Source organism: Styela clava, chromosome 4 (genome assembly GCF_964204865.1).
Source record: "Styela clava chromosome 4, kaStyClav1.hap1.2, whole genome shotgun sequence".
In the NCBI taxonomy this organism is placed as follows: domain Eukaryota; kingdom Metazoa; phylum Chordata; class Ascidiacea; order Stolidobranchia; family Styelidae; genus Styela; species Styela clava.
Window position 1 is genome coordinate 23,999,817 of NC_135253.1, and position 16,021 is coordinate 24,015,837.

The 16,021-nt window shown below is 34.2% G+C and overlaps 2 protein-coding genes across 2 annotated transcripts in view; both read right to left on the reverse strand.

The window, feature by feature from the left end:
• Positions 1–852, reverse strand: part of LOC144422144 (uncharacterized) — a 30,200-nt gene extending 29,348 nt beyond the window's left edge. The window contains exon 1 of the mRNA XM_078111980.1: positions 700–852. Coding sequence (XP_077968106.1) covers positions 700–852 — 153 coding nt within the window. The remainder of the gene's footprint in view (positions 1–699) is intronic.
• A 1,590-nt stretch (positions 853–2,442) lies between these two features.
• On the reverse strand, positions 2,443–10,430 carry LOC120326635 (uncharacterized). Its single transcript, XM_078111981.1, has 11 exons — positions 10,351–10,430; positions 9,742–9,942; positions 9,321–9,404; positions 8,851–9,039; positions 8,665–8,754; positions 8,299–8,415; positions 7,984–8,082; positions 7,598–7,630; positions 3,802–4,112; positions 3,456–3,620; positions 2,443–3,148 (listed from the first exon to the last, which is right to left on the reverse strand). Exons 2-11 carry the CDS (start codon positions 9,938–9,940, stop codon positions 2,951–2,953), a joined length of 1,485 nt encoding a protein of 494 aa, XP_077968107.1. The 5' UTR covers positions 9,941–9,942; positions 10,351–10,430; the 3' UTR covers positions 2,443–2,950.
• Positions 10,431–16,021: the final 5,591 nt, after the last annotated feature.

The following is a 16,021-nucleotide window of genomic DNA, read 5'->3' on the forward strand; positions in this document are numbered from 1 at the left end:
AAGGGCCAAATCATAACGTAGCACTGAGTAAGTATCAGTGTTGCTTGTACTCTTGCAAAGCCCTATTATGAGTGGAAGTGAAAAAAAGTCTCGTTCGGAGATGTCGATAATCCGGAGAAGACAAAAGATGGCTGCCAGGCAGAACATATTATATTAGCAATTAATTTTTTTTCACAATGCGAATAGAAACATTACGGCCTTAAAATAAATGTTGATAACACAGTAAGGAATAAATAACCGATGCACTACAAGGCCGGTTATTGACACTTACTCCAAATAAATATTGCAAAATTAGCATAAAACATCAGCCTATTTTCTTCCATATGGAACGTCCTCGCCCCTAGCTGTCGAATTCCGGTTCTGGAAGTCTTGATAGCGGCTAATATTAACGGAATTGGTTACATTCGTTGCATTTATAAGTTTTGTACAGTAATAAATAGAGCGTGAGCAGCGTGAAACCTTCAACATCACCCGGTGCCAAATGATGTATATTATATATACGTCGGTGTCACGGAGAGTGTAAAAAGTCATCGAATTGTATTTGCAATCGTATTAATTGCGAATGCAGGTACATAAAAAAGTAAACTTAGACAATAAAGTTGATCATTTGTATCGTAAATTTCTTTGATAATTTTGTTTGGCTTAACTATGCTGGCGTCGCAAGTTGGAAATCCTGGGTACAAATCCAGTATCCCTCACCTCCCCCAAGTTGTAATTCAACCGAACAGTCAATGTTGAACCCGAAAAATATCTCTGCAGTTTCTTAGTCCGAATGGTATGAATACGCCGGTGGTTATTGTTACGAATTGTGACCTTGGAAAGCGTACGAAGCTTTTGGATTGTTATGCACATTTTGGATCATATGGATTGATGAAAGCTATTTAAATTAATTTACGTTCTTCTGCAAAATAATTCGACGGAAAATAGTAAGCTATTTTTATATTAATCAGAAATTGGGTATTTCTTCGGCTCAATTAAATTATGTCAAAATCAAAATAATTTGTTATTACAGCAGAACCTATTGTATTAGTGTTGTAACTGAAAAGTAGTTTTGCAATAATTATCTTTCTGACGTAGACTTCATAAGCTGAAGCTGTAAAGTGTGTAGATTCGATAAAGGTTGTCATGAGCGTTACAGCTAACTATGTTGCAAGGTAAAAATCGATCGAGTAACCTATGCTGAACTAGATAGATTACGGTTCCTCCCAAAAATGTTGCTCATAACGTATCGATGTCTGCTTGCACCGAGCCTTCTTTAGAGTGAAGATGGGAAAACCCCGCTTGGAGATAATTTGAGTGTAAAAAGATTATTACCTAATATTTTAAATATATTACCGAAGGAACCATTTGACTTTCATAAGAAAAAGCTGATTAGCCGTTAGATTATATTTGCGATTACAGTAGTTCTCACAATCGAAATAAGACAAAGATAGTCACGGACTCTTGTATTTTAATATATTTTACATGATCCAACAGGTCTTAGGGTTCATATACAAGCCTAATACCAACACGGGTCTTTAAACGCGGTTCAGCGATTGAAACGCAATGCATAACTATTGCAGAACAGACAAAACCATTTGCTAAATACTGACAGCGATATATTTTCAGCATTTGAGCAGTCATTATTAAATTGATTACTCGACGCCATTTATAAATAAATTGAAATACAAAATAACTTGGAGCCACATCGTGCTTGATTCATTTTGAACTGAAATGTTTTAGGCATGAAGATAGGAAACAATGCAGAAAATATGTTGATGGTCAAATAATATTGCTTATCTACTCACTCTGCTGTTTCCAGCGTGTTTTTTGAAAATCCTCAAGTGATTTGCTTCCAAATGGCTGTCGGCAAAATTGCACTCCCAAACGTCGTATATCGAACAAACATCGCCATATTGAGAGGAGAGAGTATCTGACATTTTGACCCGTACCTCGAGTTCATGAATCGCCATCTATGAACAATTTACAAAATAGCGAATTAGCATTCAGTCCAAATATTTTTGATTATTCTAAATGTTTCATCAGGAAATGTTTGGCTGGGCTATTAGAAATGTTCAAGTCATATTCAAATTATGCATACGACTACATATCAATGTATATTGTTTGGATTGTTCTCACACTTGCATCCCGAACAGAAATGTGTACTTCAATCACGGATACTCAAAAATACATTTCACTTATCCAAATGAGATATCTATTGTATATACGGTGAAGTATGTCTATCCATTAAAAGTATCTACTGTGTGAAGTATTGAAATATCTTTTATAATGAAGCATGAAATGGCCTTTCGCAACTGGGTGTCGAAACCTTCGCTCTTGCTTTCGCGTGATGGCGGCCTTCAAGCGCTCATATTTGAATTGACACCTTTGAATCTCAGCTGATTTACAATAGCTTCCACTATTTTGTCATAAACTTTGTATATAAGCAAGAAAGTACACGTATTCGCCATTTTGAACATCAATTTTAATATGATCAATTATCAAGATATCCATGACAATTCAATATTAAGATTTAACTGACGTTTGCTCAGTGCCCTCGAAAACTATGATAAAATACATGGTTTTTGGAATGGGCGTTAATTTGTCATTTTTAGAATCTCCTTATCACAATTGCCTATTCCAGCGAAAGCTATGTCCTCTAAGCTAAGCCCGTTTCATTTTACAGGGAAAAACTATTTAAAAGCTTGCAAAAACGTGCAAAACAGTAAAAAACAACTACAAAAATTGAAAATAGGGATAAAACATTCTGGAAATGGGCCTTAATTTGTCATTATCAAAATACCCATCACAGTGGCTTTTTTCAATGAAAACTACGTCATTTATATAACTAAACCAGCATCAGATACTATTCAAGGTAAAACATTGTATGTTGAAGGGCGGAGTGTATATTGCACTAAACCCTTAACAGTAATTCAAATATTTATCTGCCCAGTATAATAAACTTGCTAGATTAACTTGCTCTCATAATTACTTTCTTGCATACCTTTTTTGATCCTTTGCTCCTACTGAGGATTCCGATGTCATACTCATCAAATGAATTTCGATTGTTTGTTACGAACTTATCAACATGAGATTCAACAAACGCAGAAATACCAACAAATACTTTTGCGCTTATCATGCTTGAAAGCTTCCAAGTGAAGTTGTTGATCTGAAGGAAAATTTGAAACATTGATTTTTCAAATCATTCGATTGTCTCATAACATTCTCAACGAAATATAAAAACGACACACAATTATATAAAACTCCAATACGCTTAGTATGATCCTGAAAATATTAAATTAACTAGTTTTTTGGGAGGTTTATATAATTCAAGGAAGTTAGAAGATCCCTATCTATTATTGCTATTGTCAAAAGTTTAGCAAGTCTACTCAACTACTCGGTTTACGTCAATTTCTCTGTTTCATTATGAGAGCACGCAAATCGTTTTGATTATATAAAATTTAAAATCGTAATACCGTTCCGCGTTTGTAAGTATCTGCAAATGCCAGCAAAGCGTCATCACTGCAGTAGCAATGAATATTGACTGATGCAGCAGCAAACGATTGCAGAAGAGAGCTCAATTCTTTCATTCCGTCGCGTGATATTTCGACTTCTGTTTGGGTGAATTCAAAACTTGAAATCTGAAAAATACATTTATTTTAAAATGCTACTACAATCAAGACTAGTGGGCTTAATGGTTCCATTTTTATCAAGAAATACGAGCGCCACATGCGTTGCTTGAAGGTTGGCAGAAAACTTAATTAATAAAAGAAAATATTTGTACGGACAAATTAGAAAGAGCATAAACATAACGAAACAAACCTCCAGCTGAGTATTATTGACATTCTTTCCCAAAATTCCGATTAACTCGCTATCTAGATTGCAACGGGAAAAACGCACGAGATCTAGCTTTTCGCTACGTCGCATTACCGATGCAATCGCTAGCATTCCACTGGGGTTGATTGATGTATTTTCGAAATTGATAACTTTGACGTGATCCTTGATTAAATCAGCATCATTTGCTTCGTATAGAGATGCAAACATTTCCATCAAAGAAAACGAATCCTGTGTTTTTTTGAGTTCCTCGTCCATGCTACGTCTCAAAATGTCCCGTTTTTCGTTTTTTTGGTCAACTGCAAAAAAAAAGGTAAATTTATTTTCTATCCGTTTTGTGCAAATATTTAAATACTCATGTACAAAATTTGGGTGCTTGGATAGATGCTGTCAAAATATATATCAAAAATAGTCAAAAATCATGACAGAGCTTGAAAATTTATTAAATTAGGTTTGATAAAAAAAAAATGAAAGAAACTCACTTTTGAGCAATTGACCAAATTCATCCCTCGCTAGAGTGTCGTTGAGTAGACTTCCACAGTTGAACCTTCGCACTACCGACCAGTGATCAAGATGAAGAGATTGATGCACGAAATCTCCAAACTCTGGTAAATTCATCTCACAAACGTAAAGAGCAGCGAGTATCTCTTGAATCGTCTGGTGACTGAAGAAGAAACGATATTGCCCGTCAAGTAAATTTTGTCTAAACATCGAATTGCCTGGAACTTTAATAACAATGTCTCTGATGGTTTTCGTATCGATGCCACTGTCTTGCAATTCTTTACTTTCAAATACGACGCGTTTTTCTCTCGTACCAGTGAATGCGACTTTTTTCAGTTGGTGAAGGATTTCTGCGATTTTTACCTTCTCGCGTATATGCTCAGATTCGATTAAAATTTGAAGAATGTTCATCATGACACTGGTCATGGTATCCGGTGTGTTGTCAGGATCGTATGACTGAACGATTGCGTTGAACACCAAGAAAACAGGAACAGAAAAGAGAGGGATTAGAAATGGGGCAGTTGAGCTAATCTTATTCCACTGTCGTGGGCCGATATCGCCGAGCAAGGCTACGAATAAATCCTTTGCATCATCAGGGCTTAGTCCTATCAAAGCGTAAATTAGATCAGGTCGAAGTTTCCCAGTTAGTGGGGCAATGCAATGCTCGCGGGAAGACATGACAATTTTAATTCTGGGTAAGAGATGGCCAGAGATTACGTTGGACATCACGGTTGATGTGCTAGCTTTTTCGCCGTGCTTTATTTTTTGATAGGATTTTGGAAGAGTCCACGGTGCCTGATCCAATCCATCAAAGAAGAAAATGACATCTTCTTGATTATCGATGACCCATTGATAACCATACAGAATGGTATTGTCATCCAAGTCAGTAATTAAGTTGCCAAACAGTAGTTCTTGGGCACTGATTGCATCGGAGTCAACAAGATCACGAATATTGACAAAATGAACAAGTTTAAATCGTTTCTTGAACCACTTTTTGAAAAGGCCAGATGCTGAATACCACTTAACAATTAAGCCACTAGAACTGATTACGTCGCGGACCATTCTATTCGTCAAGGTGGTCTTACCGCTGCCTGCTTGACCGACTAGCTCAATATGTCGCACTGTTTTATCATTGAAAGTTTCAATCAGTTCTTGCAATGAAACTCCTACTCCCTCCGTGACATGTTCTTGCAGAGCACTAAACCCAGCTTCCTTCCTGTACTCTGTTTCTTTTGGTGCCATTTCTCCATGGTAAAAACGAGTTATTCTTTTTATTTTTGGATAGACCTCAAACGTCGGTTCCCTGAGATTCTGTTCTTTGTATGCTTCAGTAACTCGTCCAATTGATTGCTTCCAAGCCCTTTTGCAGACAATGTTTTGGAACTTCGATACATGTTTACCTATTAATAATTGGTTGTTTCAATTTCAATATATATCTTGATTTCTAAATTTTCATCGTTATTTTTTAATGTAACCATTACCTACTTTAACTGAACTTGAACAATCTCAATCACAAACTTGAATCACTCAATGGCAAAGAGAATAATTAATTATGAAAATAATATATTTTTCGTATTATCAATCCCGTAAAATGGTTTATACAAAATTAAATTCATGCTTGCATAGTGATAATGCTAAAATACTTGCTATTGAGCAATCGTACGTGTATAAACGTAATACAGAGTGAATTTGCTAAACTTTTGACATAAAATTCACACCTAAAATTATTATATGCAAATGTATCCTCCATATAAAACAGATTTTTTTGCTGTTCTTATGTATAATAATATCTAATCTAGAAGCTCAACACCTAAATTACTTCGCTTACCCTAGTTGAAACCCATTTTTGTATTTTAAAAAAATGAACTTTTCAAATTGAAAATGGTTATAATATGTATTTATTTAACGGGGATGTTGTTTTAATCAAGGCTTAGAGTAAAAATTGTAATTGATAGAGAAGTATGGTATTCCTAGTTATTGTAGCAGGATTTGTATTTGATAGAGGAGTATGGTGTTCTGAGTTATTGTAGCAGGATTTGTATTTGATATGGAAGTATGATGTTCTGAGTTATTGTAGCAGGATTTGCATTTGATAGAGGAGTACGGTGTTCCTAGTTATTGTAGCAGGATTTGTATTTGATAGAGGAGTGCGGTGTTCTGAGTTATTGTAGCAGGATTTGTATTTGATAGGGAGTACGGTGTTCTGCGTTATTGTAGCAGGAACTGTATTTGACAGAGGAGTACGGTGTTCTGCGTTATTGTAGCAGGATATGTATTTGATACAGGATTATGGCGTTTCTAATTATTATAGCAGAATTTTTACTTAATATTGAAAAGATTTCTGAGTTGGGATTAGTGAAAGTGGTATTTGTTAGAGGGGTACGGTGTTATGAGTTATTGTAGCAGGATTTGTATTTGATAGAGGAGTATGGTGTACTGAGTTATTGTAGCAGGATTTGTATTTGATAGAGGAGTATGGTGTACTGAGTTATTGTAGCGGGATTTGTATTTGATAGAGGAGTATGGTGTTTTGAGTTATTGTAGCAGGATTTGCATTCGATAGAGGAGTATGGTGTTTTGAGTTATTGTAGCAGGATTTGTATTTGATAGAGGAGTATGGTGTACTGAGTTATTGTAGCGGGATTTGTATTTGATAGAGGAGTACGGTGTTCTGAGGTATTGAAGCAGGATTTTTACTTAATATTAAAGGGTTTTCTTGGTTGGGATTAGTGAAAGTGGTATTTGATAGAGGAGTATGGTGTTCTTAGTTATTGTAGCAGGATTTGCATTTGATAGAGGAGTATTATGTTCTTAGGTATTGTAGCAGGATTTGTATTCGATAGAGGAGTATGATGTTCTGAGTTATTGTAGCAGGATTTGTATTTGATAGAGGAGTAAGATGTTCTTAGTTATTGTAGCAGGATTTGTATTTGATAGAGGAGTACGGTGTTCTGAGGTATTGAAGCACTATTTCTACTTAATACTGAGGGGTTTTGTGGGTCGGGGTGGGTACAATTTGAACTTGACTAGGGAGCTTTTGTAGCGCAAATAAAATTTAGTTTGATATCAAAAATTAGGGGGCTGTTATAAATGAGCTAAGAATGAGTAAACTTTGATAATGGAAGAAAGAGAGAGGCGGTCTAGTTTGAGGTATTAAACTGAAATTCTGTATACAAAATTTAATCTAGAGGTTCTAAGGATTCCAGTTATAAGTTTGTAACTTTCGTGATAATAAAATTTTACTTTATTATTCAATTATAAAACTTCAGAACGCAATACTCACGTGCTCTGAAAATGCCGAATAAACCTCCAGAGCCTGAAATAAAATATTGATGAATTTCAATTTATATTGACAAATATGACAATGATATGTTTTTAACAAGCTGGTATGTCTTTATTTTTTTATGACATGATTGAGTATATTTATTTAAAGTTTGCATAATTATTCTACTGATTGACTTTCAATTTGAACCAAGGCCGGGAACTTTAAGCCGGTTTTGAGTGAAAGAATTCGAACCTAGGTTTTTATATGTAGTTGATCTGTTTTCCCCCTTTATTGAAACAAAGCGTAAACAAATATGATACCCTCATTCACGAATTACTGCCGGTCGAAAATTGTTGGAAGCGGTATTCATTAATTTACCGTAGCAAAATATGCAAATAACTCACTTGTTTTTTGTTTGCTTCCATGGGTGGAATCCCCCTTATCTTTGGGATACTGATTTATTTCTCTTTTATCGCCATCATCGTCTCTCGGCCCGTCTTGACCTGAATATTACAATTACAATTTATATTTTAAAATATGTTTTTTTAAACTTGAATCGTAATTGAACAAATATAGGTACATTTTAGATTTCAAATTGAGGAAAGCAGAAAATAAAAATAATACCAACTGTCAAAGTTTAGTAGAACTCACAATTATGTTTAAAGTTATACAATAATTCAGAGCATAAGATAAAAGTCCTAACAACTAATATGTATTACATGTTTCGTCATGGTGTCTTGTGCCAGATTTCCTTCTAGTATCATCATGATATTCTTGACTCTGCTGATTTCGGGCCATTTGTTGACTTGTAGATGCTGGGCTCGAATATTCAGCACCTATAGAGGTATAGTACATAGTGATATACTAGGATTAGAATATTTTAACTGACTTAACTACAAGTGAATACTTCAGAAAATAAACACAATACAAAGAAAGTAACTTGAAAGAATACGACTGGAAAGTGCACTGATAGGCAAATGGAATTCTTGTTTTGATACATGACCTCGATTTGATTGGTAATTTGCATTTTTACATGAAATGTAAACAAAAGCATGAAAGTCAAAAAACAATGACGTCATTCTTACCTTCTGGCTCAAATTCTTCATCTTTTTCAAAAAAATAGTCATCAACCAATTTTTCTATTTTTGCAGATAAATTTGACTTTTCAAAAAAATCTGAAATTATAGAAACAATGAATAATTTTTATATTTTGTTTTTTATATTTTTTTTTAACAATCGCTGAAACATAAGAATAAAAAAAAATAGTTCACCAGTTTTTAGTTTCCAAGTATGCAACATTTCAATGCATTTATCTTCAGACGAGTTGTTAGATTCGTCAATGGAACGAACTTTGCTGTGATCTAGGGAGAGACCACTCTTAGATCGAGCAAAACGTTTGAATTGCCTGATATCTGCAAATCTTTCAACGATCGCCTGAAAAACGTCTTCAAGTCTTTCGGCTAATGGAAAATAATTAAAAGTGTTAATTGGCATAAGCTGTATTGTAGTTAATTGCTGATAACACAATCATAGAAATAGTGGTGACACATGCTATAACAAAATTTTTTTTGTTAGCATGACTGTGATAAGAATTGGCTCTACCATGAATTAGTGTACACATTGCGTGGTCATGATATGATTTTTGTGAAATTTTTTCAAGGCTTGTTTAATGATATTTCAAGCCGACAAATATTACAATTTTAATCTGGTTTCAAATTTAGATTTTTTTCGAAGTACCTACCAGGTTCATAAGTTTCCTTTTTCTCCCCCATCTTGAAGTAGTCGATAACAAGTTGTTTTAGCTTCTCATTTGTTGCTCTTGTTCCTGCAAATGTTATTACAACATTGAAATTCGATACAGGATTAAAAATGACCTCAATTAGTGAATTTTTATTTTTTTTGTTTGCGGCCTCTAAATGATCTTACAGAATATTAATAGGCAACGGTAATATTTTATCGAGATTTTATTTAATCGAAATTCCCGAAGGATTTTGAGCAACATGCTCAGTGGTAATCGGGTTCACAATTCTAAGTTATGCAATGTATGAATTTTCAATATTCTTAAATTTAGAAGTATGTCGTTTTGTAGCAAGCGGTCCAAAATTCGAATATAGCAATAAAACAAAGAATTCGGTTTATTGTAAGAAACATTTGTATCAAACCATTTTTCTCTGCCCAATGATGAAGAATTTGAACTTTTTGTTCCTCGTCTGATTCGTAGTTGTTGCTCACAATAATCGATACGACGTCATTGTGATCAAGGACAAGACCAATCTCAGATTTGGCAAATTTTTTGAATTCCCTCATTGGGAATTTTTTTGCGACTTCTGAGAACACATCTTCCCGCCGTTCCTTCTCCATCTCTGTGGTTATAATAAAGTCAACATTCAATTTATAAGAAATTCGAAACGCGATAAGGACCCAAGTATATTTTTTAATATTAATTATAAAATATCTATCAATACCAACTAACATGAATAATGAAAAACATTGTTTATCGTGGTTCCTCTGTGGCAATTAGCGGATTTAATGAAATATCTTAGCGCATCATTCAAAAAATCAAAACAAGTTTTTTGCATGCTTTGATAGATTACAAAAATAAATAAAACGGCGAAGCCTAGAATTTGTTGTCGGTCGTAACAATCAAAGAAAAGAATACAATAAATAATAAAAAATGTAATAAAAAAAAATGGAAATTTTACTTTTAAATTAGTGACTGTTAATATAAACCTGAAGAAATTCCATAATACCACTTTATAAAATATACTCACTAGAGAATATCTTTTTCAGAGAAATATTTCAGTCTCAGCTGTTCTTAGTAATAAGTTTCTATCTAAATTATGAAATTAATTTCTGTAAAATGCAAAATTGGTCGGTGTTAAATAGGGGTCTGTTGGTCGATTGATCGTTATCAATACATTATATAACATTAGTTTAATTGGGATAATGCGATATTGATATATCGTATATTGCCTATCGCAACACATACTTTTTTACTATGGCTTGCTATAACTGTGTGAGCAAACTGCAATTTGAAGTATGGGGAGCAACCATTGAGTAAATAATACTGTGTCGACAGTTCAAATTTTAATAAAATCAAACTTATTTTGTTTCATCGCTGATATTGAATACAAAGCAATATATTACTAAAACACCTTCAATAAAAGATGAGATATTTTCTATATTTGTCCCATGATACTAAATTTGTTTCACAGGGTTTATGTTTGTAGCATTTCTTGCTGTTCTTAGTGCTCATTGATGGAAGTTTTGAAAAACACACAATATTTCGCCAATCTGAAAAGTTGTAACAGGAACATAAAATTGACTTAATTCAACTACAAGCGTCCCGTAATAATATCCACATTGAAACTTACGAACTAAGGAATGTATACAATAAGCATTTCAAAAAACAAAAACATACACGGGAAACAAATTATAAAATCAATTAAACGAGGATTTTCTTTTACGAATCCGTTTGGATATGAGCGTTCCAATGAAAAAAACATTTGCAATAATTGTCACTATAAATCAGGGATGTGGCGTTAGAAATTGGGTCGAAATAGCAATTTAAACAAATCCGAAGCCATGCCCATTTAAGTTCGTATAGCTTAATAGAATCTAACTTGATTCTTTTGAAACATTTTTTGCAAAAATTTCAGAAATATTTTCATATTATTCCTTTTATAAGTCATATGTCGATTAAAAATAAATTATATGGTTGAAAACAACTTTGATACAATTTTAATGGTATAAACCCTATTTGAAAATTCAATATCATTATTACAGGCATAAAATTGACAACAAAGACATAAAACTGATTAAAAATTAAAAGGCGGAGTTGTACGGGCATTTGGAGCTTTTCTTATTGGCTTTGCATTCAAGTGAAATGCAGGTAAAAGCGATGAAATTTATTGCAGTCATTCTGTCTGCGTTGTTACGAAATACTCGAGTAAAACTCAAACAAAGTGTCGTGGTGGTGTTTGCGAAGCAATTAGACTTTGGACATTTACAAGAATTACGATTAATATTGGGCCGCCAGAATGAATGAACGGTACTATGCAAGCACATCAATAATCCAATGATATTTACTAGTAATTATATTGATTTCACCAGTTGCATTTCCAACTCAAATGGGTGCTCAATACAATAAGGTATTCAATATTTCCATACAATGACTTCACAGAAGTCAGCTTGTGGCAAACAAAGTGAAAGATACTACTCGAAAATCCACGTATACTTGTTAAAAGCGGCATGCATGCGACTCTGTGCTGTTGGGAAAAACGTCTTTTACTTGATGTTCTCGGTTTAGACATTAAGAAAACAATGTCGCACCAGTTTCAAAATTTCCGTTCATTTTGCGTTGATCATTCATGAACTAGAGAAATAGTGACCCAAATAGGTACGATTGAATATCTGACAATGCTTGAGTTTATTCAATAAGCGCCGTAGCCAACATTGCAAATATTGTTCAAAAAGACATGGAAATACAAAACAAAGATCAATTTTGCAGTATCGCGTACAATGGGTCATGTATCTCCATATCCACTTATAAATGATGCTATGATCTAATGGCGTGAGTTGACAACTTCTGACTTTTAGAATTTCAATATGTAATGAGAGAACGGATGTGATTGCAATGTGTATATATATATGAATCCAATATTTGCTATGTAAAATTACGAATGTGTATATTATAATATGATATAATATGTATACCAAAATCTAATAAATCTGTCAGAAGTCGAATTAATCAAACATTTGCCGTCAAAAACTAAATTCGCAGGGTAATGAAAAATACTCAAACAAAGTCGAATTGTTACAAAGTCGTTCTTTTCAGAAGATGAAGCTTGAAATTTTTGTAAGATTGTATTGATCTGCCCCGAAACATCCATACAAAGAAACTGCTTACAACTGTATATAAGCAATAGATCTGGAAAATATTTGAACAACGGAATGAAATGTCTGTCTACGTTTCCGTTTCCAGGACCTATCCTCGATGTGACGTTATTTAAATTTTCGTTCACTATTTTAATATATATCTATCATACCTAACGTACCCTTACATACGTACACGTGGTCTGAATGCAATCAAGTAGGTTCCTTGGCAAAGACATTCCTAAACCACACAAGAAGTCAGAAATAAAACAAAATACCATCCTTGAAAATTAAACAAAGTCGACTGAAAAAACATTTGAATTCAATTTATATTCATGCTTCATTAAACATAAAAATTGTTTTTATTTGTATTTTAAAAATAAAATTTCTTCAATATTCAGCCCCATTTATATATAATAGATATTCAGTATTCAATTTTGTTGCTGAGATGTTTCAATGGGATATATGTTAAGCGCTTTTGGGTAATTAAATTTCGTATGAACGGAATCTCATGGAGTCATTTTTGTATTTAAATTTAGCCCAACAAATTCAACGACTTTGAGGGTGAAAATATTCAAAGTTAATTTATATTCTCGTATCACTAAAATTGAAGTTTTTTTGTTTTGTTACAATCATTATGATAAAAACACAATATAATCGTCAAGGGATTCAAAAAAGGTTAATATTATCAACCTTTTCATTACAAGTACACCCATTTAAATATATATATATTAAGTATATATTATCAACAATTTAAGTACAGTCATTCATCAATTTTTGCTTTTACGAAAATATAAAGTGAATATGTACAATTATCATTCGCATTAATATCTAAAAAAGTTAGGACGGAGCTGCTAAACTCACAAACCTCAACAAAAACAGCCAGAAATTAACTTGCGATACGATCCGCATGTGTTTGATACCCACGATCTTTTTCAGTATGACGAGAGCAATAGCTCATTTGTGCCTCAGTTGTGATATGTGCATAGCATGCCTAATAAGAATCTGTCTGCATGAGCAGTGTGCATCTTAAGCATCTTACCATCTACCTGAAGTTAAAAATAAGCACGGGTGTGAATTTTTTTTTTTTGTGGGGAGGGACTTGTCAACGACGGAAACGTAGAATGAAAATGAGAAAGTAATCATACACAAGTTTCTTTCGCACTCTCAATTTTTATTATTAAAAATCGCTTCGAACACGGTTGTATGCGGCCCCGATACCGCCAAAAGACGTGGGAAGATACGAAGTCACAGCCACACGCAACCCCAGCAGGGGTCGGCAACCTTTTGTCGCTCACGGGCCAAAATCAAGGGTTACAAATCTTGGCGGGCCGCACATATTTTTGCAAGAAAGATAAAAACTGAACGGGTGGCCGATGAACCACATTATTTACACAGATCAGAATTGGAAATTTCAGACTTTAAATATCGAACGAACACTGCGACAACTCGTGGACTCAAGAGGTCTTACCATGCATAAGATTCACAACTACCATTAATTGTGACACTGTTTGTTGCATTACGCCTGATAACTTTTCGAAATCAGGTGACACACTGGTTGAAGCCAAAATTTGAACATTTTCTAAATGGGTATCACTAATTCTAGTTCTCCGCACTCAAAATAGGAATAAGAATTATTATTGCAGAACAAGAACAACATAATAACGATCCATAGGTCCACTCTGTGTCCAATAATATGCTCTTCAAGCGCATTATTTTTTACTCCGCGGACCGGATATGGCCCGCGGGCCGTAGTTTGCTGATACCTCTAAACGCAGGCCTGCCCAACCTTTTTCGTCTCGCGGACCACTTTCAAGTGACGAAATTCGTTGCGGGCCGCAGACGTTTGTACCAGCTAAGTCCTGATTTCGGTGTAGGTAATTTACATAATAAATAAAAGGCAAGTTTATTAACATCAAATCAATCAATTTCTTTAATGTTTTCTGGTCACTGAGTAGGGCTGGCAAATTATTCGAATATCTAGTCGAATATTAGAATAGAATATCTGGTAACACGGGGCGTGGACAATGTTTAAATGAGAGTAATGTGCGCCACTGTTGCGGGAATATCAAGTTTAAGTGGGCCGTTTAGTAAAATTTGAAACACCAAAACAATTATTTAACGAAGTAACATTACAAAGATTTTTGGGCGAACAGCCTATATATACTGATTCGGGACCAATATGCAGCAATGCCGTTAAGTCAATTCTATCAGAATTATTGACGGATACGCAGTGACGATATTTCCGAAATCTTATTTGCTTTAAAGTCTTCATACTTTGGTTTCTCGCAATGATTTTTGTGTTTTGTGGTAGTATTGTGGACAGTGGACACTAATTGCTGTTCTCCCCTTTTTTCGCAGCAATGAGCATAGCTCTTACCCTTTCGACTTAATTTGACATTAGCAAATACCTTTTCAAGTTCAAAATGGAACTCTTGCTTACGCTCACTCATTGTCTAAATTGTGGTATGTCCATAAAAACAATATTTCTAAAAACTAGCAGAAACTATTGTAACTGCGTCACAATTTGTCTGGAAATACCGCAAACCCCACCGTTAACAGAAACAGTTCGCACTGAGAGTGAGCGAGTCCGCGACACGAGGTCACGGTGGAACGTAGCTAATTGATACGTCCCAGTAATAACACAGCGAATCGCGAATAATGATAAACATCGTCCCTCCTTTCTTTGTACGCAAAACAAAAACGAATCATTCACGTTTCTATAACAAAATAAGCATGCAACTCAAAAATAAGCACGTTTTTTAGAAATAAGCACATCGTTACTTTATAAGACACGGACTAGAAAATAACCACAAATCTTAGAAATGAGCACGATATGGTAACCTTGATCCTAAGTAATATAATCAAAAACGCGTATATGAAGCGAGATGGGTCAAATTTAGTAATGTCTCAACTCACCACAACATGCATTACTAATTGATCTCCCTAATTTAAAAGTAAGTGAACAAGATATCATGGAATGGTACGGCATCACTTAACAATTGAATTTTTGTTTCAATGTAAAATCCTAAACAATTTGACTCCATGTTTAAAACAAATATTGGTTTGAACTTGCTCTCAGGGGAATTCCCCTAGTACCAAAATAAGATATAAACGTCTGGAAATATATTGCGTGGAACATTTTATAATAGTTCTGAATCCGGGGTATGTAGTATATATTTGGTCATAAACCAAGAATGTAATACACTTGAAAAGATATTGAATACTTTCGAACTGCGCCATTTGAGGGGTAACCATCAAGCCCACAATGTCGCGCCTATTTTTAAATAATTTCAGAACTCGCGATCATAAGATAGATTGGACCCAATAACCATGATTGATTATTTTCTTGAGTTGACTATAAACACAAAAGTATAATAAATCAACGTTTTTATATTTCAGACTCACGGAGAAGTGGAAGTATTCCCTTTTGAATATGAATTTTTCAAAATATGAGCCTCAATTTTTAATCGGAAATATTGTATTTATTTGGTCTTGTTGCAAATTTGTTTTCATGAGATGTCTTATTTTATTTTGGTTTGTCTGAGCTCAGCCTAAATGCTCCCG

Excerpts from the sequence above, each read along its gene's own strand:
- LOC120326635 (XM_078111981.1), bottom strand. The coding sequence starts at position 9,940 with ATGGAGAAGGAACGGCGGGAAGATGTGTTCTCAGAAGTCGCAAAAAAA. Across the intron at positions 8,755-8,850 it reads TACTTGGAAACTAAAAACTG|ATTTTTTTGAAAAGTCAAAT; the intron begins GTGAACTATTTT and ends CTATAATTTCAG. Across the intron at positions 7,631-7,983 it reads TGGAAGCAAACAAAAAACAA|GCTCTGGAGGTTTATTCGGC; the intron begins GTGAGTTATTTG and ends ATTTTATTTCAG.